Here is a 23,047-nt window from a genome sequence, read left to right as displayed (position 1 = left end):
AGCTTCTGTAGTCCTTAGAATAATGTTTGTCCCTTCCCTCCTGTCTTAGAATTGATTTTAAATTTCAGTTCCAAGGCAGAAGAAGAGAAAGGACTAGGCAAGTGGGATTAAATGACTTGTCCAGAGTTATCCATCTTGGAAGTGTCTGAGGTCAGATGTGAACCCAGGTCCTCCTATCTCTAGGCCTGGTGCTCTATCCACTGTGCTATCCTGCTGCCCCAGAAAAATGTTTTCAAATAACTGAAGAGGAGTCTAATTTTCAGTTCAAAGTTAGTGAAATAAATGAGATAATTTTTTTTTCCCCATCCAGGTTCATGGACTCCTCAGATTAAAAAGAGCTCCCAGTCTACTGAAAAAAATAAGAAGAGAATAACATTTTTAAAATGCATAGATAAGGGACTTAGAAATTCAAGTCAAGATGATTTCATTGGTGAGGTTGGCATCAATCATAACTAGATCAAGACAGATTGATAAAGTGGATAGAGAGAAGAGGAAAGCAACTAGAACTTCACAGGGCCTTTATAAAGATCATGATTCTGTGAGGATCTATTGGAAGGAAACTGGGGTTTTTAGCCTGGGCAAGAGAAGACTCAGGAAGAACACGAAAGTTATCCTCAAATTGTTAAAAGGCTATCAAGTTGAAAAAGAGTTTAGATTTGTTTTACTTAACCCCAGAAGATAGTAGTATAAGCAAACAGATTTATTGAATTTATTGACAGTAATTATTATACTTAGTGTTTTTCTGGTTTGAATCAAAGGAAATGAGTCAGAGGAAAGGAATATAAAGAAAATATTCTTGTTTTAGTTTGTTTTACTTTTGAAGCAAATTGTAGTATAGACTTTCAGTATTCTTGAACATTTGGGTGTCATCTCTCATAAACAAGGGTAAACCCAATCAGAAAAAATAATTTGCATTTATTTTATTTCAGGCTCTGATTCATGAACACTTTTGGATGTATGTACATGCATACACTATTATAAAAAACAATTTAGATCCTAAAATTTAAATTAGAAGAAACTTTAGAGATTATTTAGACCACCCCACTCATTTTACAAACAAAGAAACTGAGACTTCCAGAGGTTAAGCAGTTACTCAAGATTAACTAGCTTGACTCTCAGCAATATACTGAATGAACTAGGATGATTGCGGAGGGTGGGGGGGTGGGGTGGGGAGGGACTTATGACCAAGAATGCTATCCACTTCCAAAGAAAGAAATGTTGGAGTTGGAATGCAGATCAAAGCATTTGATTTTTCCCTTCAGTTTATTTGAGTTTTAATTTTGTAGTTTTGGTTATATATGTATATGTATATGTATATGTATATCTACAAAAAATGAACAATTTGGAAATACTTTTGCATCATAATATATTTGTAATCCAGATCAAATTGTTTGTCAGCTCCAGGAGGGGAGAGGGAAGTGAGGGAAGGAGACAATTTGGATCATATAACATGTAGAAATTTGCTATTATATGTAATTGGTTCAATAAAATATTTTTATTAAAAAAAAGATTACCTAGCTTTTAAGTGACAACATGTGTGCTACTAACATTTACAGCACTGAGTTCTCTGATAGTCATTGGAAAGAACTTAGTCATGTTTATGGAAAGCCGTAATTAGTGTTTAATTATTCAGAAGTCTCCTCTAATTTCTTAGCTGTTACTTCTTCAACGTAATGATTTTTATGAGACATCCTTTGTTTAAATAAATAGTAGCACTGTGTTTAGAATTACTTGTTCATTTCCCCTGACTTGTTCACTAATTCAGAAGATCACTGGTTCCATGTTTGAGTTCTCTATTGAGCAGCACATATAAATGTATTCTAAATTAAATATATATGTATAAACCAAGGCAGAGTACTTTGAGTTGTAGGAGGAAGTATTCACTTCCAAATGAGACAATAAGAGAATGTTTCAAAGAGGAGGTGGCATTCAATTTAGCCATGATTTAATGGAAGCAGCATTGAACTAAGTAAGGGGTAGATCACCTAGATTCTAGTCCTACTTCTACCCCAAACTTGCTGACCTTTGGCAAGTCACACAGCCTGCTTCCTCATCTATAAAATGAGGTCTTTGAACCAGCTTCAATTGTCCTAATTCTTGTGATTTTGGATAGGTATAATAGAAGCCTGCAGGGCAGTGTGAGCAAAGACATAGGGGATAGAAAGAGTAATATATGTTTGGGAGACTGTAGAGTATGCATTAGTTAAGATGTAATATTTGAGAAATGGATGGGAACCAGATTATAGAGAGTTTTAATTCTAACCTAAGGGATTTCCCTATAATAGTATTCTTGTTCTTAATTTTTTCAATAAAAAGCATTTATTTTCTCTTCTTGCCATCCTTACTCCAAACGAGGGGGAAACACTCATAAAAATATGAAGAGTCAAGCAAAACAAATTCTACATTGGTTGTATCCAAAAATGTATGTTTCATTCTTTAACTTGAGTCTATCACTTTTCTGTCAGGAGGTGGGTAACCTTCTTTGTTCTCCCTCCTCCAAACTGTGAATTCGTCATTACACTGATAGAGTTTTTAAAGTATTTTGGAGTTCTTTTTTTTTTTAAAAGAATGATTTTGTTATTGCATAAATTTTCTCCTGGTTCTGCCTGCTTTACACTGAAGCAGTTCATGAAAGTTTTCTTAGGTTTCACTGAAACTATACCTTTTATCATTTCTCGTGACACAATATCATTCCATTTTAATAATATATCATGATTTATTCAGTTATTCCCCAATTGATGGGCACTCTTTAGTTTCCAGTTCTATGCCACTATTTGATTTAGAAATGCTATCTAGCTGTGGCAATGATAAGAAAAATAAACTGAGAGAATACACATGCAACAAGGAAGCACAGTTACCACCTTTGCAGATAGTTTGATAGTTTAGTTAGAGAACTCTTGAGCATCAATTAAAATTAATTGAAATAATAACTACAGAAAAGTGGCATAATATAAGATAAATATTCAGCATTTCTGAGTATTACCAACAAAACCATGAGAAGAGATAGGGAAGTTCCATTTAAAATAGCTACTAATGTATAAAGTATCTGGGGATTTTCCTACTAAGATATACACATGAATTATATGACTAGAATAACAAAATTCTTCATACAAATGATAGACCTAAGCAATTATAGAAATATTAATTATGGGTAAGATGAGTCAATATTATGGAAAAGACAGGGCAATATAAATTAATTTACTCATTCAGTGCCATACCAATTAAGCTACCAAAGGTTGCTTTATAGAGCTGGGAAAAAAATAATGAAATTTCTCTGGAGGAAAAGAAGGTCAAGAATGTTGAGAGGTTCTTCCAGTCAAGATGGCGGCTTAGACAGAGGTAAAGTTCAGATCTCCGAAAACCCTTCCTTACCGATCTCAAACTGTATGCTCCTAGGGCACTGAAATTCAAAACGAACAACAGGATAGACCCCGGGAACCCTCCTCCTGGACCTAGATCAAAAGGTATGGCCCCCCAAAAGCCAGAACCCTAGATCACTTGGATCTAAGGGGTAGGCAGAAGGAAGGTCCCAGGACCCATCCCCCCCAACCCAGAGCAATGAGTCCGAAGCAGCAGCGGGAACCTCAGAGATAACAAAAGGACCTCAGGGCCGGCTATTCTGAAGGCCACATCCTGGAAACAACCTGACCCAGTCGCAGGGGCACCCAACACAGACAGCAGGGGAACAGAGAGAGACGGGGGGGGGGAGCCTGTAGCCCCCTGGCTGGATCCTTTCATCTGAGTCTCACAAAAGGTCCCTGCGTCAGGGCATACTCAGTCCAACCCAGCTCAAGTTAATCCTATCAGGAGCCCTCGGAACTCCGGGAAGCCACTGCCCCTCCCCCCTCAGAGTGCAGGGTCTTCTGGCCGGCAAAGGTACTGAAATACCTTGCAGACAGTGCCAAGCCAGGTTCAGAGCTTGGAAGTAAGGTAACGGAGAAGCATCGGGAGGGAACTGAGGAGAGCAGTAACACCAAAACACGAGAAAATTCCTGGCTTCCCCAGGAAGACAGAACAGCTGCGGAGAACGGACAATTTGCCTAGGGCTAAAGCCTCTGAACACCAGACAGATATAAGAAGAGCTAGTCCTCCCCACTCAGATAGAGATGGCAAACAGCACAGAAGCACAAAAGCCTCAAAACACCAAGAAAAACAAAAAGAAGGGGGCAACTTTGGACACATTTTATGGAGCAAAAATACAAAATACAGAGGAGATAGAAGAGGAAACACAAGCAAATGCAACGAAACCTTCCAAAGGAAATGGAAACTCTCCACAAACTCTTGAAGAATTTGAATCGGAAATAATAAAAAAGATGGAAGCCTTCTGGCAGGGAAAGTGGGAAATAATGCAAAAGGAATTCACGCAACTACAAAACTGGTTTGACCAAACTGAAAAGGAGAACCAGGCTTTAAAAGTCAGAATCAGACAACTGGAAGACAATGATCTTGAAAAAGAGCAAGAATCAATAAAGCAAAGCCAAAAGATCAAGAAATTAGAAGAGAACATAAAATATCTCACTGATAGGTGACAGGCTTAGAAAATAGAGGAAGAAGAGATAATTTGAGAATAATTGGACTACCAGAAAAGCCAAAAATAAACAGCAAACTCGACATCGTAATACAAGATATAATCAAAGAAAATTGCCCAGAGATTCTAGAACAAAGGGGCAATACAGGCATTGAAAGAGCTCACAGAACACCCTCTACACTAAATGCCCAAAAGACAACTCCCAGGAATGTAATTGCCAAATTCCAAAGCTTTCAAACAAAAGAAAAAATCTTACAAGAAGCCAGAAAAAGACAATTTAGATATAAAGGAATGCCAATCAGGGTCACACAAGACCTTGCAAGTTCCACTCTGAATGATCGTAAGGCATGGAACATGATTTTCAGAAAGGCAAGAGAGCTGGGTCTTCAACCAAGAATCAGCTATCCAGCAAAACTGACTATATAGTTCCAAGGGAAAGTATGGGCATTCAACAAAATAGAAGATTTCCAAGTTTTTGCAAAGAAAAGACCAGAGCTCTGTGGAAAGTTTGATATCAAAAAACAAAGAGCATGGAATACCTGAAAAGGTAAATATGAAGGAAAGGGAAAAGGAGAAAATTGTTATCTCTTCTTTTATTCAAACTCTCTTCTATAAGGACTACATTTATGTCAATATATATATATATATGTATATATATATATATATTAATATGTGGAAAATGTAATGTGTAAATAGGGGGAAAAGAAAAACCAAATAGAATAATCTTTCTCACACAAAGATTCACATGGGAAGGGGAGGGGAAGAAAACTCCTTTAAGAAGGAGAGGAAGAGAGTTTTCACTTAAACCTTACTCTCAGGGAAATCAACTCTGAGAGGGAAGAACATCCAGATCCATTGGGATTGTGAATTCTATCTTACCCAACAAGGGTAGGGAGAAGGGAAAACCAAGGGGGTAGGGGGAGAGGGAACACAAAAAGGGAGGGAAGGAGAGGGGGTAGGGGGAGCAAACAAAAAGGGAGGAGCTAGAAAGGGAAGCATATCAAGGGAGGGGACAAGGGGGACTGATTTAAAGTAAATCACTGGAGTAAGGTTAGAGCTAAAGAAGAAAAGTTAGAATTAGGGAAGGATATCAAAATGCCAGGGAGTCCACAAGTGACAATCATAACTTTGAACTTGAATGGGATGAAATCATCCATAAAATGTAGATGAATAGCAGAATGGATTAGAATCCAAAACCCTACCATATGTTGTCTTCAAGAAACACATATGAGGCGGGTAGACACCCACAAGGTCAGAATTAAAGGGTGGAATAAGACCTTCTGGGCCTCAACTGACAGAAAGAAGGCAGGAGTTGCAATCATGATATCTGATAAAGCCAAAGCAAAAATAGACCTGATTAATAGGGATAGGGAAGGTAATTATTTTTGCTAAAAGGGACTTTAGATAATGAGGAAATATCACTAATTAACTTGTATGCACCAAATAGTATAGCACCCAAATTTCTAATGGAGAAACCAGGAGAATTGAAGGAAGAAATAGACAGTAAAACCATATTAGTGGGAGATTTGAACCAACCATTATCAAATTTAGATAAATCAAATGAAAAAATAAATAAGAAAGAGGTAAAAGAAGTGAATGAAATTTTAGAAAAATTAGAGTTAATAGACATATGGAGAAAAATAAATAGGGACAAAAAGGAATACACCTTCTTCTCAGCACCACATGGCATATTCACAAAGATTGACCATACACTAGGTCACAGAAACATGGCATACAAATGCAGAAAAGCAGAAATAATAATTGCAGCCTTTTCAGATCACAAGGCAATAAAAATAATGATCAGTAATGATACGTGGAAAACCAAATCAAAAATTAATTGGAAATTAAATAATATGATACTCCAAAATCGTTTAGTTAGAGAAGAAATCATAGAAACAATTAATAATTTCATCAAGGAAAATGACAATGGCGAGACATCCTTTCAAACCTTTTGGGATGCAGCCAAAGCAGTAATCAGAGATAAATTCATATCCCTAAGTGCATATATTAACAAACTAGGGAGAGCAGAGATCAATCAATTGGAAATGCAAATAAAAAAAAACTTGAAAGCAAACAAATTAAAAACTCCCAAAAGAAAACCAAACTAGAGATCCTAAAAATTAAGGGAGAAATCAATAAAATCGAAAGTGATAGAACTATTAAATTAATAAATAAGACAAGAAGCTGACACTTTGAAAAAACAAACAAAATAGACAAAGCACTGGTTATTCTAATTAAAAAAAGGAAAGAAGTAAAGCGAATTAACAGCATCAAAGATGAAAAGGGGGACATCACCTCCAATGAAGAAGAAATCAAGGCAATCATTAAAAATCACTTTGCCCAATTATATGGCAATAAATACACCAATCTAGGCAATATGGATGAATATATACAAAAATACAAACTGCATAGACTAACAGAAGAAGAAATAGAATTCTTAAATAATCCCATATCAGAAAATGAAATCCAACAGGCCATCAAAGAACTCCCTAAGAAAAAATCCCCAGGGCCCGACGGATTCACAAGTGAATTCTATCAAACATTCAGAGAACAGTTAATCCCAATACTATACAAACTATTTGACATAATAAGCAAAGAGGGAGTTCTACCAAACTCCTTTTATGACACAAACATGGTACTGATTCCAAAACCAGGGAGGTCAAAAACAGAGAAAGAAAATTATAGACCAATCTCCCTAATGAATATAGATGCAAAAATCTTAAATAGGATACTAGCAAAAAGACTCCAGCAAGTGATGAGAAGGGTCATCCACCATGATCAAGTAGGATTTATACCAGGGATGCAGGGCTGGTTCAATATTAGGAAAACCATCCACATAATCGACCATATCAACAAGCAAACCAAAAAAAAATCACATGATTATTTCAATAGATGCAGAAAAAGCCTTTGATAAAATACAACACCCATTCCTATCAAAAACACTAGAAAGCATAGGAATAGAAGGGTCTTTCCTAAAAATAATAAACAGTATATATCTAGAACCATCAGCTAATATCATCTGCAATGGGGATAAGCTAGATGCATTCCCAATAAGATCAGGAGTGAAACAAGGATGCCCATTATCACCTCTACTATTTGACATTGTACTAGAAACACTAGCAGTAGCAATTAGAGAAGAAAAAGAAATTGAAGGCATCAAAATAGGCAAGGAGGAGACCAAGTTATCACTCTTTGCAGATGACATGATGGTCTACTTAAAGAATCCCAGAGATTCAACCAAAAAGCTAATTGAAATAATCAACAACTATAGCAAAGTTGCAGGATACAAAATAAACCCGCATAAGTCGTCAGCATTTCTACACATCTCCAACACAGCTCAGCAGCAAAAACTAGAAAGAGAAATCCCATTCAAAATCACCTTAGACAAAATAAAATACCCAGGAATCTATCTCCTGAGACAAACACAGGAACTATATGAACACAACTACAAAACACTATCCACACAACTAAAACTAGACTTGAGCAATTGGAAGAACATTAACTGCTCATGGGTAGGATGAGCCGATATAGTAAAAATGACCATCCTACCCAAACTTATCTATTTACCCATTGAACTTCCAAAAATTTTCTTTACTGATTTAGAAAATACCATAGCAAAGTTCATTTGGAATAACAAAGGATCAAGGATATCCAGGGAAATAATGAAAAAAAAATTCAAAGGAAGGGGGCCTTGCAGTCCCAGATCTCAAACTATATTACAAAGCAGCAATCATCAAAACAATTTGGTACTGGCTAAGAGACAGAAAGGAGGATCAGTGGAATAGACTTGGGGCAAGTGACCTCAACAAGACAGTATATGATAAACCCAAGGATCCCAGCTTTTGGGTCAAAAATTCACTATTCCATAAAAACTGCTGGGAAAATTGGAAGACAGTGTGGGAGAGATTAGGTTTGTATCAACATCTCACACCCTATACCAAGATAAATTCAAAATGGGTGAATGACTTGAACATAAAGAAGGAAACTATAAGTAAATTAGGCAAACACAGAATAGTATACATGTTAGACCTTTGGGAAGGGTAAGACTTTAAAACCAAGCAAGACATAGAAAGAATCACAAAATGTAAAATAAATAATTTCGACTACATCAAATTAAAAAGCTTTTGTACAAACAAAACCAATATAACTAAAACCAGAAGGGAAGCAACAAATTGGGAAACAATCTTCATAAAAACCTCTGACAAAGGTTTAATTACTCAAATTTACAAAGAGCTAAATCAATTGTACAAAAAAGTCAAGCCATTCTCCAATTGATAAATGGGCAAGGGACATGAATAGGCAGTTTTCAGATAAAGAAATCAAAACTATTAATAAGCACATGAAAATGTGTTCTAAATCTCTTATCAGAGAGATGCAAATCAAAACAACTCTGAAGTATCACCTCACACCTAGCAGATTGGCTAACATGACAGCAGAGGAAAGCAGTGAATGCTGGAGGGGATGTGGCAAAGTCGGGACATTAATTCATTGCTGGTGGAGTTGTGAATTGATCCAACCATTCTGGAGGGTAATTTGGAACTATGCCCCAAGGGTGATAAAAGACTATCTGCCCTCTGATCCAGCCATAGCACTGCTGGGTTTGTACCCCAAAGAGATAATAAGGAAAAAGACTTGCACAAGAATATTCATAGCTGCACTCTTTGTGGTGGCCAAAAATTGGAAAATGAGGGGATGCCCTTCAATTGGGGAATGGCTGGACAAATTGTGATATATGTTGGTGATGGAATATTATTGTGCTAAAAGGAATAATAAGGTGGAGGAATTCCATGGAGACTGGAACAACCTCCAGGAAGTGATGCAGAGCGAAAGTATCAGAACCAGGAAAACATTATACACAGAGACTGATACATTGTGGTACAATAGAAGGTAATGGACTTCTTCATTAGGATCAATGCAATGTCCCTGAACAACTTGCAGGGATCTAAAAAACACTATCCACAAGCAGAGGATAAACTGTGGGAGTAAAAACACCGATGAAAAGCAACTGCTTGACTACAGGGGCTGAGGGGAAATGACTGAGGAGAGACTCTAGATGAACACTCTAGTGCAAGTACCAACAACATGGAAATGGGTTCGAATCAAGAACACATGTGATACCCAGTGGAATTGTGGGTCGGCTATGGGAGAGGTGGTGGGAGGGGGGCGGGAGGAGGAAAAGAAAATGATCTTTCTTTCCAATGACTAATGTTTGTAAATGACCAAATAAAATAATGTTTAAAAAAAAGAATGTTGAGAGAAATAATATGTATTTAAAACAGGAAATGAATCTAGATGTACCAGATCTCAAAGTATACCAAAAAGCAGTAATTATCAAAACTCTTTGGTCTAGGTTAAAAAATAGAGATGTCAGTCAGTGGACCAGATTTGGTATGCAACATATCGAAGAAGATGAACTTCATAGCCAAGTGTTCTTATCCTATTCTTATCTTGATTAAAAAACAATAACCAGGTTTCAACTGCAGGAGCACCACAGGGTGTAAGAATTATCCTCATTTGCCCTCTGGTGCTTTTTAATACTTGTAGATGTTCTTTTCTTTTGATTCCCATTTCTGGAAAATGTAACCTTTTCTTTGCCATGGATATCACTGCTGTGCCCTTAACCCCCCAAATTTTTACCATCTCTAATATTTTGCTCCATTGATCATTTTTTCTTTCATCTTCAATCTGTCTTCCTCCAACTGAATGCTTTTTTGCCTTTCCTCTATCGATTGTCTACAGTTTGTCTTGTATACATCTTGTTTGTAAGCAATTATTTTTTTATGTGTTCTTTCCTATTATACCATGAGAAGTTCTTAAGAACAAGGACTGTCTTTTGCCTTTCTTTATGGAACAGTGCCTGAAAGAACGTGGACTTAATAAATGTTTACTAAATGACTATTTCACAGCAACCTATAAATAAACACACTTCAGTTTTCCTTGCCCCCCAGAAAACCTTTATTGACTTACCATTCCCTCAAACTACCATTCTATATCTAGCCTATATTACCTATCAAATTCCTGGAAAGCAGCAAATACACTCACCTCCTCCAGTTGCTTTTTACCTACTTCTCTACTCTTCGTAGTATGAATTCCAATTCATTTGAAACTCATCTTTCCACAGTTACTAATCTGGGAGAGGAAGGTAGCTCAGGGGATACAGACCCAGACCAGGAGACAGGAGGTCCTAGGTTCAAATGTGGCCATAGACAATTCTTAGCTGTGTGACCCTGGATAAGTCACTTAACCCCAATTACCTAACCCTTATAGTTATTCTTTATTGGAATTGATACTTACTGTTGATTCTAATAAAAAGATAAGGTCTTTTTAAAAAACAAAAACAAATAAAAAGAAAGCAAAGTTACCAATGTTCTCTTAACTAACAAAGCTGATGGTCTTTTCTGATTCTGCATTTTTTCTTTTATCTTTATTTTATTTTGATAACAAATTTCCACATGTTTTCCAAAGTTATAGGATTCATGTTGACTCTCGCCCTTTTTCCTTCCACCATCCCAGAATTGACAAGTAATTAAATCTGTACTTGTATTATCACACAAAACATTTTCATAGTATTCATTTTTTTTAAAACCCTTACCTTCTGAAGTTTGAGTGAGACAAATACCTATACAGCCAAATCTTGAACTAATCTTGCAGAAATTAATAGACTGATTCTTGAGTGAAGCGAATTTTGCTTTTTGTCACTATAAAATGAGAGGGCAAGAAGCAAGTACATGGTAAAGTGGATGAAGGACTAGAAATCAAATTTAAAACCTGAGTTGGAATTCTGGCTTCTACTGTGTGAAATTAGAATCATAGTTGGAAGAGGTCATCTCATTTCTGGACAAGAATTCTTTCTTGAACATTTCCAAAAAGTTATCATCTAGGATTCAAACTATCGTGGAATTTCAAACTATCTACTCTATTGAGAAAAGTAGCTATCCATAGCTATCAAAACAGTATAGTCCAGTCCCAAGAATTCTGAGGTTCCTGACAGTAGATCCTTTAGATTCAGTTCTGAACTTTTAAAAATCCAAAGAGGCCTAATCTTAGGATGTGGAGGTCAATGCCAGAACACATGGGCTCCAAGATAAGACCCAACATAAGCAGTCAACATACCCAGAAGGTCTATCTGTGTCATAACTCAGTTCCAGGAGAAAATCCCATTTCAGGAACAAAACCTGGAGAGATGAATAAATTAAAGATGAAAATAACATCCAGAACCAAAACCAGAGATCCTCAAGATGAAGGAATGAGCAACTCTATAACAACTCTAACTAGAGACTTTAAGGAAAAAATAAATTTTCCACAAGAATTTCATCAATTCTTAGAACAAATGAAAGAAGAGATAAAAAGTGAAATACGAGTCCTAGAGGAAAGAATTGGAAGTAAGTTAAATAGCTTAGAAGAGAATGTGGAAAGCCTTGCCCAAAAAGTAGAGTTCTTGGAAGCAAGAATAGATCAAACAGAAATCAATGACTCCTCAAGACAGCAAGAAATATTGGAACAAAATCAAAAGATTGAAAAACTGGAAGAAGAAAATGTAAGATATCTGGTATCAAAAACAACTGATTTAGAAAACTGGTCAAGAAGAGATAATATTAAAATTATTGGGCTCCCTGAAAACACTGATCTAGTAAAAAACTTAGATGCTATTTTTCAAGAAATCATAACTGAAAACTGCCCAGATTTATTAGGACCAGAAGGAAGAGTAAAAATTGAAAGAATCCATAGATCACCTCCTATAAGAAATCTTCAAATGAAAACTGCCAGGAATGTCATAGTTAAGATTCAGAATTCCCATATCAAGGAGAAAATATTGCAAGAATCAAGAATGAAACAGTTCAAATACCAAGGAGTTACAATTAGGATCACACAAGACTTTGCAGCTTCAACAGTAAATGAGAGGAGATCTTGGAATACAATATTTAGAGAAGCAAAAGACCTGGGTTTACAACCTAGAATAATTTATCCTTCAAAACTCGGTATAATTCTGTATGGGAAAAAATGGACATTTGATTCAGTAGAAGATTTTCAGGCATTCTTGATGGAAAGACCAGAACTGAGTGTGAAGTTTGGAATAGAAACAAAGGAATCCAGAGAAATGTAGAAAGAATCCTGGTAGTGTGAACTGATGCTGAGTGAAATGAGCAGAATCAAGAATTAAAATCAACAATGTAAAGAGAAATAATGCTGAAAGTAATGAAAAAAACTGGACAACCAAGTTTTGAGACAGAAGAGATGGACTCGAATGGATAAAGAAACCTATATTTTTTTGACTACGGTGACTAATCCCAATATGGGGATTAATTTTGTTGGTGTTAGAAATCCTCTCAACACTGTTTTGGGTTTAGCAATAATGATGTCTTAATGGCCATTGCAATATTGTAAATTCACATAAAGGAAGAGAAGTTCAAATAGCATGACAAATATTTTGAAATGAAAGTAAAGAATTTTATACTTAAAGAAAATGGTATGAAGTTAGCATTCCTGGTTTCATATAAAGTCCACTTTTTTGTGTTTACATATTTTGTTTTAGGTTTGGAAGGGCTTTTTATGTTTATTAGTAATAAACAATAAACATTAAAAGTCCCCAACAAGGTGCAATTCACATTGCCTTTGAAGATGTTTTATGACTGACAACCTGCCTTCCAAACCATCATATTTTGTTATAGTAGAAATTTGGAAATTTTCATTACAATAACTTGTCTGATCTCCAAAACTTGGCTCACTGGTTCTAGTTCTTTTCTGTCCCTTCCAACCCACCTCTTTTAAGAAATAGAAGCCTGATTCTTACTCTTCCCCATGATCTTTCTTTACTGCTACTGTCAATCCTACTTCAATAGGTTTAGAGGTTTCCCCATTACCTTGAAGGAATAAGTTCAACCTGTTTACCTTGACTTTCATCTCCCTACATTTTGACACTAACTCAGTCACTCCAACTACTCTCATCCACTGAAGACCACCAGCATTCTTACCTTTATTCCTTTCTCTTGAGAAATTTGCTGCCCTCTCCTTCCTTCATTCATAGAAAAAAGTTCCTTGAGTGAGTTGAGGATCCTTAAGTATACCTTACCTTGTCTAAAAGCTTTTTTTATGCACATAATAAATATTTGTCAATAAAAAAAAATAAAACCCTTACCTTCCATCTTGGAGTCAATACTGTGTATTGGCTCCAAGGCAGAATAGTGGTAAGGGCTAGGCAATGGGGGTCAAGTGACTTGCCCAGGGTCACACAGCTAGGAAGTGGCTGAGGCCAGATTTGAACCTAGGACCTCCCATCTCTAGGCCTGGCTCTCAATCCACTGAGCTTCCCAGCTGCCCCCTCATAGTATTCATTTTTGTAAGTGAATAATCTCATAAAACCAAAATCCTAAATCATATACCCAAATAAACAAGTGGTAAAACATATTTTTATTTTCATTTATACTCTACCAGTTCTTCCTCTAAAGGTGATAGCATTCTTTTTCATAAGTCCCTCAGAATTCATAAGTCCCCCTGGATCATTATATTGCTATTAGTAGCAAAGTCTATCACATTTGATCTTTCCACAATATTTTAGTTACTGTGTATAATGTTCCCCTGGATCTGCTTATTTCACTCTGCATCAGTTCATGGAGGTCTTTCTAGTTCTTTCTGAAATCATGTTCATTATTCCTCATAGCACAATAGTATTCCATCACCATCATAAACTATATTTTGTTCAGCCAAATTGAAGGGCATTGCCGTGGTCAGGGTCCAGCCTCACTTGCAACTCCAGGGTTCCCGACAGGTGGCAAATGATCATTCAAAATAAATAAAATAAAATAAATAACAAACGGAAGACAGCTTAATCATAACAGCCATGGGATTGCTTTGCATCTCAGCTGCTCTGACATTCCCAGACCTGGGATTTATTTTTATACCCATTTTCTTGGCATGCAGATCACAATACCTAACACACATGTTCAAAGAGAGATAATTGGAAAAGTGATACATTAACTTTTAACAAATCACTTGATTAACATTCTATATTTTTGTATTGTGATTACAGACAGAATATAAGATACATGATTTCATCACAGGTGGCTTACTAGGGAGTTTGAGTTACTGATTTGTGTAATTGAGTCACTGAGGCATATTGAAGCTTAATGTACCTTTACTGTACCTGTACGTATTGTATGGGTCTCTATGATTGATTTGTGTGCTGGCTTCATGAGAAAGTTTTGGGCTTGGTCTGTAGCTGCAATTTTGCTGTATATTATGTACCTAAGTAAAAGTTAGCCCACAGTAGTCTTTTGGGATTGGGTTTGAGGGTCTGATCTTTTGGTGATGTTTTGGAGAATTGGGATACAGGTGTTTTGCTCTTGCATTATTTCTTTTGAGACTGGGGGGAATAATAATCATGTCTATTCATAGGTAAGGGGCATTGATGAAAGAAGTCATGCAAGGGGGATAGAGTGGGCAGTCACATCTCTCCAAGGACCGCTCTGTGGTCTCCCCAGCTACCATGTGTGACTCTGTCAAGGTGTCGTGGACTGATGGCCCCCAGCAGAGCATCCCTTTAGTTTCCAATTCTTTGCTACCACAAAAAGCCCAGCTATAAATATTTTTGTACAAATAGGTCTTTTCCTATTTTTTTTTATCTCTTTGGGATACAGTGCCAGATAAAAAAGTATGCATTCTTTTATAACCCTTAGAATATACTTCCAAATTTCCCTCCAGAATTATTGAAATAATTCTTGACTCCATCAGCAATGCACTAGTATTTCAATTTTGCCACATCTCCTCCCATAGTGATTATTTTCCTTTACTGTCATATTGGCTGATCTGGTAGGTGTAAGGGGTATCTCAGAGTTGTTTTAATTTGCATTTCTCTAATCAAGAGGGATTTGGGACATTTTTTCATATGAGTATTAATAGTTTTGATTACCTTACCAGAAAACTTCCTATTCATTGGTTTTGTTTGAACAAAACTTTTAAAATTTAATAGAATCAAAATGATTAATTTTACATCTTTCATATTCTCTGTCTCTTGTTTTCTCATAAATTCTTTCCTAGAAGGTTTTGCCAAATAATGAGTTCTTATCCCCCAAGGTGGGATCTTGGGTTTATAAAACATTGCTGAGGTCATTTACCCTTAGTGTATTCCATTGACCCACCCTTCTATTTCTTAGTCAGTAACAGATTGTTTTGTTGATTACTGTTCTATAGTACAGTTTAAGATCTGGTACTGCTAGGCCACCATCCTTCGCTTTTTTTTTTCATTAATTCCCTTGATATTGTTGACCTTTTGTTCTTTCAGATGAATTTTGCTATTATTTTTTCTAGTTCTATAAAATAGTTTTTTGGTAGATTGATTGGTATGGCACTGAATAAATAAATTAATTTAGGTAGGATTGTTATTTATATTATATTAGTTTGGCCTACTCATGAACAATTAATGCTTTTCTAATTGTTTACATCTAATCTTATTTGTGTGAAAAGTGTTTTTTAATTGTGTTTATATAATTCCTATATTTGTCTTGGCAAATAGATTCCCAAATATTTTATATTGTCTAAAGTGATTTTATTTATTTTTATTTTTACTTTATTTTTTTGAAAATTGTATTTAATCAATTTAGAACATTATTCCTTGGTTACAAGAATCATATTCTTTCCCTCTACTCCTCCCACCCCTTCCCATAGCCAATGCACAATTCCACTGGGTTTTACATGTGTCCTTGAACAGAACCAATTTCCATGTTTTTGATGTTTGCAATTAGGATGATCATTTAGAGTCTACATCCCCAATCATATCCCCTCGACCTGTGTAATCAAGCAGTTGTTTTTCTTCTGTGTTTCTACTCCTATGGTTTTTCCTCTGAATGTTCTTTCTCGTAGATCCTTCCGAGTTGTTCAGGATCACTGCATTGCCACTAATGGAGAAGTCCATCACATTGGATTGTACCACAGTATATCAGTCTCTGTGTACACTGTTCTCCTGGTTCTGCTCCTCTCACTCTGCATCAATTCCTGGAGGTCGTTCCAGTTCACATGGAATTCCTCCAGTTTATTATTCTCTAGAGTGATTTTAAATGGAGTTTCTCTTTCTAACTTTTGCTGCTGAGTTTTGCTAGAAAAAATAGAAATACTGATGATTTATGTGGGTTTATTTTGTATCCTGTAGCTTTGCTAAAGTTATCAATTATTTCAACTAGTTTTTTTAGCTGATTTTCTGTGATTCTTTAAGAATAACATCATATCTACAAAGAGTTATAGTTTAGTTTCCTGATTCTGATTTTTCTTCAGAATTCTGTAGCTTTTGATACTTTTGACCAATTATTTCCTCCTGGACACTTACTCTTCTCTTGGTTTCTTCTCTTATTTGAGTCTTCACCCACCTGTATGATTTTTGTTGTTATTCAGTCATTTTTCAGTTGTGTTTGACTGTTCATGACAGCATTTGGGGTTTTCTTGGCAAAGATACTGAAATGATTTCCTTCTCTAGATCATATTACAGAGAAGGAACTAAGGCCAATAGGGTTAAGTGACTTGCCCAGGGTTACACAGCTAATGTAAATGTCTGAGGCCAGATTTCAACTCAGGAAGATGAGTTTGTACTAGTACTCTATCCACCGTGCCACCTAGCTGTCCTATGTGTATGACTACTCTTTTTCAGTTTCCTTTGTTGGATTATCATCCATCTCTTGACCCCTTAGCAAGAATGATTCCTGAAAGGGCTTTATCATTAGCTCTGTCTCCTTGGTGTTCTAATCTACCTACACAATTTCAAATATAATGGCTTTGCAAATGACTCCTCAATTTGGATATGCAGCTATAATTTCTCCTTACCTAAAAGCAGTCCAATATCCCCAATTGAACATCCATTTAATAGCTCAAACTCAACCTCTCTAGAATACAATTCATTATCTTCCCCCTTAGTAAATTCTTCCTCCAAATTTTCCATATTTTTGTTGAGGGTACCTTGATTTATAAATTCAAAATTTATAAATTTTGAAATGATTCTCCTCCTCCTTCTCCTTTTCTTATTCCTTTTCTTCTTCTTCTTTCCTCTCATTCTCCTTTTTATACTAAGAGTAATAAGTATCCACTTTGGAACTTGGAGGAGATAGAGGATACTGTAAGGTGGCTACTAGGGAGGATACTGCTAAAGAAGCCACAGGAGGGAAAGCATCCTGGGAAATGTGGACTACTGAAGAGCTCACGCAGGGTGAAGTTGTGATGGGAGAAGATATGTGCCATTTTTTAATGAAATGGCATTCTATTTTTTTAATGAAATCTCACTAAGTAGATGCTTGGTTCAGTTATTTCTGTGCTATAAAATAAGTGCAAGGATTGTCAATACTTTCCATATGTCAGTACCTTTGGGGCAAAGCCCAGTCACTCTACCCAGTTTTCTGCTTTGACAATACTTATTTGTGTATATATATATATATATTGTGGAGATACACACACACATATTCTCCCATTTGTTTTTGTTGTATCCTCAGTGATTGATATAGTGTCTTACCCACAGTAGGTGCTGAGTAGATATTTATTGAATGCTCATAAAATGACAGAATCATAGTTTTAGAGCTAATCTGGACCTTACAGGCCATTTAATTTTTTATTTGGGTAAAGAGACTGAAATAGAGGAATGTTGTATAAGTTTCCCAAGGTCACACAGATTATATAGCAAGTAACAGAGCTAGAATTTGAACCCAGCTCCTCTGACTCCAAATTTGGCACATTTTCAACTAAACCATACTGTGCTACCTCTTTTTATTCCTAAAAAATCACTTCCTCTCTTTTTTTCATCTCCCTCCTTTCCATTTTATCAGAGTTTGATCAGCCTTTCTCAAGCTGAAAATATAGCTGTTACATCATATTTAATTTTGTCTGTTCAGCCATCCTAATTTAGGTTGAAGTAAAGTCTGTACAACTAATCCTGATATCTCCAGATTCTGATCCCATGGAGACGTGGCCCCTTGCCATGGATGGCATGGCACAATATAATTATATAGAGTTTATGCAAGTCAGCCAACTTGATGGTGTAACAGAAAAGATAAATGGGACAGCTTGGTGAGACATTGGCAAAAGAGAAGTGAGAAGAGGATCAGAAAATTTCATTCTTCTTTTCTTATTGCTCAGTCATCAGAAACCCTCCTCTGCCAGAGGGGACTGAAATGATTATTGTCAATGCTTCTACCTCTACTGAGGGTGAAGAACTAATGAATATTATCATGAAATCATCTTCATTAAGGTCTCACATCCATTTCAAAACTATTTGGGATCATTATAGAAATCAGGCTCAGTGAAATTATTGTGGCTCAAAAAGAAGCTAATAAAATAAGCCCAGTAGAAGCTTACAGCCTTTCAGTGAACTTAGTCCAGTCATACCCCAATAAGAAAGCCCATCTATTGCTCCTGTACTGCCCTTTGTGACCAGCCACGAAATGGTGTTAACGATAGCTGGGCTTTTTCATTAGATATGGCTCCAAATGGTATGACTATTTCAAAAATTGAATCCATTCTCATAAAAATCTAAGAAGATTTTAGAAAATATAGTAAAGGAAATTGCAAAAGAAGTTCCAAAATGTGTTGGTCAATGACAGCATAGACATATCATAGTTCATTGATTGCTGGAATTGTGAGAATTAAAATTAATATACAATAACTCAAGTATTATAAGATTTAGTAAGATAAAAAATAGAATTAAAAAGAGCTAACTAGCTCGACAGTGATCTCAAGAAAGAAGAGGAAGAGGGAGAAGCCACAGAAAGTTATATAAACGTGACCATGCAATGGTGGAGAGAGGAGAGGAATTCTGTGAAATACTGAAGGACTTCTGGGGGATGAAGTCCAAGGGTTCAAAATTCTAATCCCCCAAGCTAGGGATTTCATAGGATCATTGATTTCTAGGTTGAAGCTAGATGTTATCCAATCCAACTTTCTCATTTTATACATGAGGAAGCTGAGGCACAGAGAATTGAAATGACCACCTAAAGTCAGAGGGAGTAGATGGCAAGGATAGGATTTGAACAAATATCCTAAAATTCAGCACTTGAAGTGCGTACCGTACTTTTCTCTTAGATGTTAGCTTGTTTGCTATTCTTCCCTTTTTGTTCTCTATTTGAGGACATGGAGGCCTAGAGGTTAAATGTCCTATTAAAGGTCCTACAGATAGGAAGGAGGGGAAGTAAGTGTAGTAAGCATTTATATAGTGCCTACTAAATGCTAGGCACTATGCTAAGTGCTTTATAAATATTATGTCATTTGATTTTCACAACAACTTTGTGAGGTGGGTACTGTTATCTCCATTTTATAGTTGAGGAAACAGAGTAGACAGAAGTTTAGTGACTTGCCCTGGTCCTGAAGCAAGGAAGTGTCTGAGGCCAGATTTGATCTTGGGTTTTCCTTGCTGCCAGGCTCATCACTCTATCCTTGTACCACCTAACTGCCTCAATGTCAGTATCAGAGGTGTCATCTGAACTGAGGTGTTCTAACGCCAAGGCTATGATGGTTCCACAATAGCATGCTGTCCCTGTCCTCCCTGAAGTTAGTGTGAATCTTCTCACAGTGAGGTTTGTTTTGTTTTTAAAGGGACAGTCTTTATGTGGATAATTGTTTTAAAAAGCAAAAATCAGTCTCCACATGGTAGGGATCACTACTCTTGCTGTTAGAAGTTTTGAGTTTCAGTCCCCGCTTTGATATCTTTTATAATTCTTCTGCTCTTCTTGATACCTGAAGTGAATTCTGAGGAATTAACACCTCCAACCCCTGTTATGATGTAACTGTCAGGGCTGTCAAAGATAAGAGTTCTCATCTTCACTTTTACAATGACCAGATATGTTACACAGGGACAAAACTGTGAAGAAGGTTACGTTTGTTGTCAGTGACCCCAACCCCTTTGGGTTTGGTTCTTCTGGATCAATGCTTCATCTTTCTCCCATTCATTCACTCCTTTTCATGCTCATTGGGGGCTTTCTTGTCAATATGCACTCTACTGGGGCCAGGCTTTCCTGTGTCTTCTGAAGTAATCCTAATCTACTCTAATAATGTATTTGTCAGGAGATTGAGAGCACAGTTCTGGGTGCATATAAGCTTTAAAGAAATACTTTTTGTTCGACCCACTGCTTAATTTGTCCACTCTGCGTCCTACCTGGCTTTAATGTAAACTGCCTGTTTAGTTGGGGATTGCTCCATTAAATTTCATTTGCATGGCTGAGTATATGCATGTGGGGAGGGCACAGAGTGGCTCTAAAGAGGCCAATGAGACCTTTCTCTTATGGCATTTTTCTTTGAAAATCTTCTTAAGAGCCTCTAGCCTTCTTCTCTTATTCCCTTTCCCTTGGCAACTGCTGGCCCCTTTTCTCGGCTACCACCCTCCTACACTATTCCCATCTGTTACCTCCTCCTCACAGCCTCACACCTGACGCTGTCCCATATTCCTCTTGCCACTAGGCCCTTCTCTTTCCTATCACATTTGTAGTCACTGAAAAAATGGAATTCCCTTGCTCTCCTCAGTGTTCTGCCTACTGACACATCTGAGGAATTAACCTCACATTCCCCTAACCCTGTTCCCTGCTATAACTGGAAAATAGGTGAAATTGATTTTCATTGCTTTCTTCTAGATCAGTATTTTCTTCTCCTCCCTATTACTTTGCTCTCAATCTCCTTTCCCTCTAATTTGTACTGTTGATATTCCACCATATACTGGGGCCAGGCTTTCTAGATCTTCCAAGGTGAATTAGCTAATCTAATAATGAATTTGTCAGTTTGAAAATTAGACACTGATCCTTCTGAGTACTCAAGATTAGCTTGAATTTCAACCTTCTGTTTATTTGGGGTTGCACACATTTTGTGATGCTTATGGGGTTCAGCTTTTTCATTTTTCCCTTCTTCTTATTCTCCTTTGTGTTCCCTCCCTTTCTTTCTTCTCTGTCTTCCTTCTTTCCTTAGCAAATGTCATGTTTACTTTCTAAACCACAGACTTGTATTGATCTTCTCTCCATTTTATAAAGGCAATTTATCTTGGTCCCATATTCTATCCTGATGAATTACCTCTTCTTTTGCCCATCTCCTCTTAGATTCTGGCCACCAAACCAGAAACTAAGTTAGTTTATCTTTATTTTATCTTCTTCAGTGGAAGTTAGACAGGAGTTATCAAGGCATAAACGTTTCATATTAAGGTGATTAGACAGCCAATACTGTGGACAGAGTCTCAAAAAGGAGTCTGCATTCTAACATCAGCCATTTCTTGAGGTAGCAAATTGTCACAGGGAGTGAGTTACATAGAAGCTGGGAGCAGAGGCTCCCTCTGCATAAATTAAAGTGAACTAAAGTCAGATTTGGAGTTTCTGTTCATATGTGGAGTTGCAGGAGGACAGTTCTCAAACCTCACTTTGGAATCAGAGGACCTGGGTTCAAATGCTGGCCCTGACACTTAGTACCTATATGATCTTGGGCAAATCACCTGAACCTTTGGGAGCTTCAAATGTAAAACAAAGGGTCTATATGAGATGGCCTCTGAGGTCCATTCCAGTTTTAAATTATGATCCTGTGATCTTCTTTCCATTCCCTTCTTCTTGCTTGCTTCCATGTTTGTGAATACCATAGAGCTAACCACAGCATCGTGATCCACTAGGACTGGTAACTTGTAGCTTCATGCAAGTAGCTGTATATTCCTCTCCTACATTCCTGTTCAATGACTTACATTCACATCCACCCAACTCTTTCCCCCACCCCATTTGGTAACCACTGCCTCCCACCCCTTTACAATTTCTCACAAAATCATTCCTGGACACATGGGAGGTGTCTTTCTTTTCCTAGGACATTTACTCTGCCAAGGCAGCTTAACTGGAGGTGAAGTGTACCTATGCTTCTCCTGAATTCATCTCCTTTCCTAGATTTTCACCCTCCTCCCCCAAAGAAAAACAAGCAAACCTGTGGCAGCATCCATCCAACTGGAACCTATGAACTATGCAATGTCTTCTGATTTTCTTTTCTCTGTGTGTTTTCTCTTCTTGCTGCAGGAAGGCAATCTCTCGGTCAGGCCTCCAGCATTTGGCTCCAGTGCATTCCCTCAGCCTACCCATTGCCAATGGTCCAGCGAAGGAACCCAGAGCAACACTAGACTGGAGCGTAGGTGTTGGTTTTGACTTTTTTAAAATATTAAAATAGTTCTCCGTAATTAAATGCTTCTCCTATTTTCTAGACTGTGATACCTTTGGCCTGTATCCACTGCATATTTTTCAGGTGGTAATGAAGGTGATTGATGTTCCCTGACTCAGATCTATATATGCTATCTCACTTAATGAATCCCTTGGAAAAGATCATTTATATAAATTTAGCCCTGTTTAAAAAGGCTGACCAAAATAATTCCAAGCTCTCACATGGCCTTCACTTTATAAATCATTATGGCATTACAGAATTTAGTGCTGGAAGGGGTCTTAGAGATCATCTGAACCCACCCTTTCCCTACCATTTTGCCACTTAGGAACTCCTGAGAGTTCAGTGAGTGTTGGGAAGGGTTTCATTTCTTTAACACAACAACAAGGATAA

The 23,047-nt window shown here is 36.9% G+C and overlaps 1 protein-coding gene across 2 annotated transcripts in view; it reads left to right on the top strand.

The window, feature by feature from the left end:
- The window catches only part of DGKI (diacylglycerol kinase iota), a 623,490-nt gene that overhangs the window by 150,169 nt on the left and 450,274 nt on the right, over positions 1 to 23,047 (top strand). For both annotated transcript variants that reach the window (XM_056799742.1, XM_003342025.4), the window contains exon 2: positions 22,519 to 22,627. In XM_056799742.1, the coding sequence (XP_056655720.1) occupies positions 22,519 to 22,627 (109 nt within the window). The remainder of the gene's footprint in view (positions 1 to 22,518; positions 22,628 to 23,047) is intronic.

Source organism: Monodelphis domestica, chromosome 5 (assembly GCF_027887165.1).
Source record: "Monodelphis domestica isolate mMonDom1 chromosome 5, mMonDom1.pri, whole genome shotgun sequence".
In the NCBI taxonomy this organism is placed as follows: domain Eukaryota; kingdom Metazoa; phylum Chordata; class Mammalia; order Didelphimorphia; family Didelphidae; genus Monodelphis; species Monodelphis domestica.
Note: the sequence above shows the minus strand (reverse complement) of the source record. Positions and strands in the feature narration are given on the sequence as shown.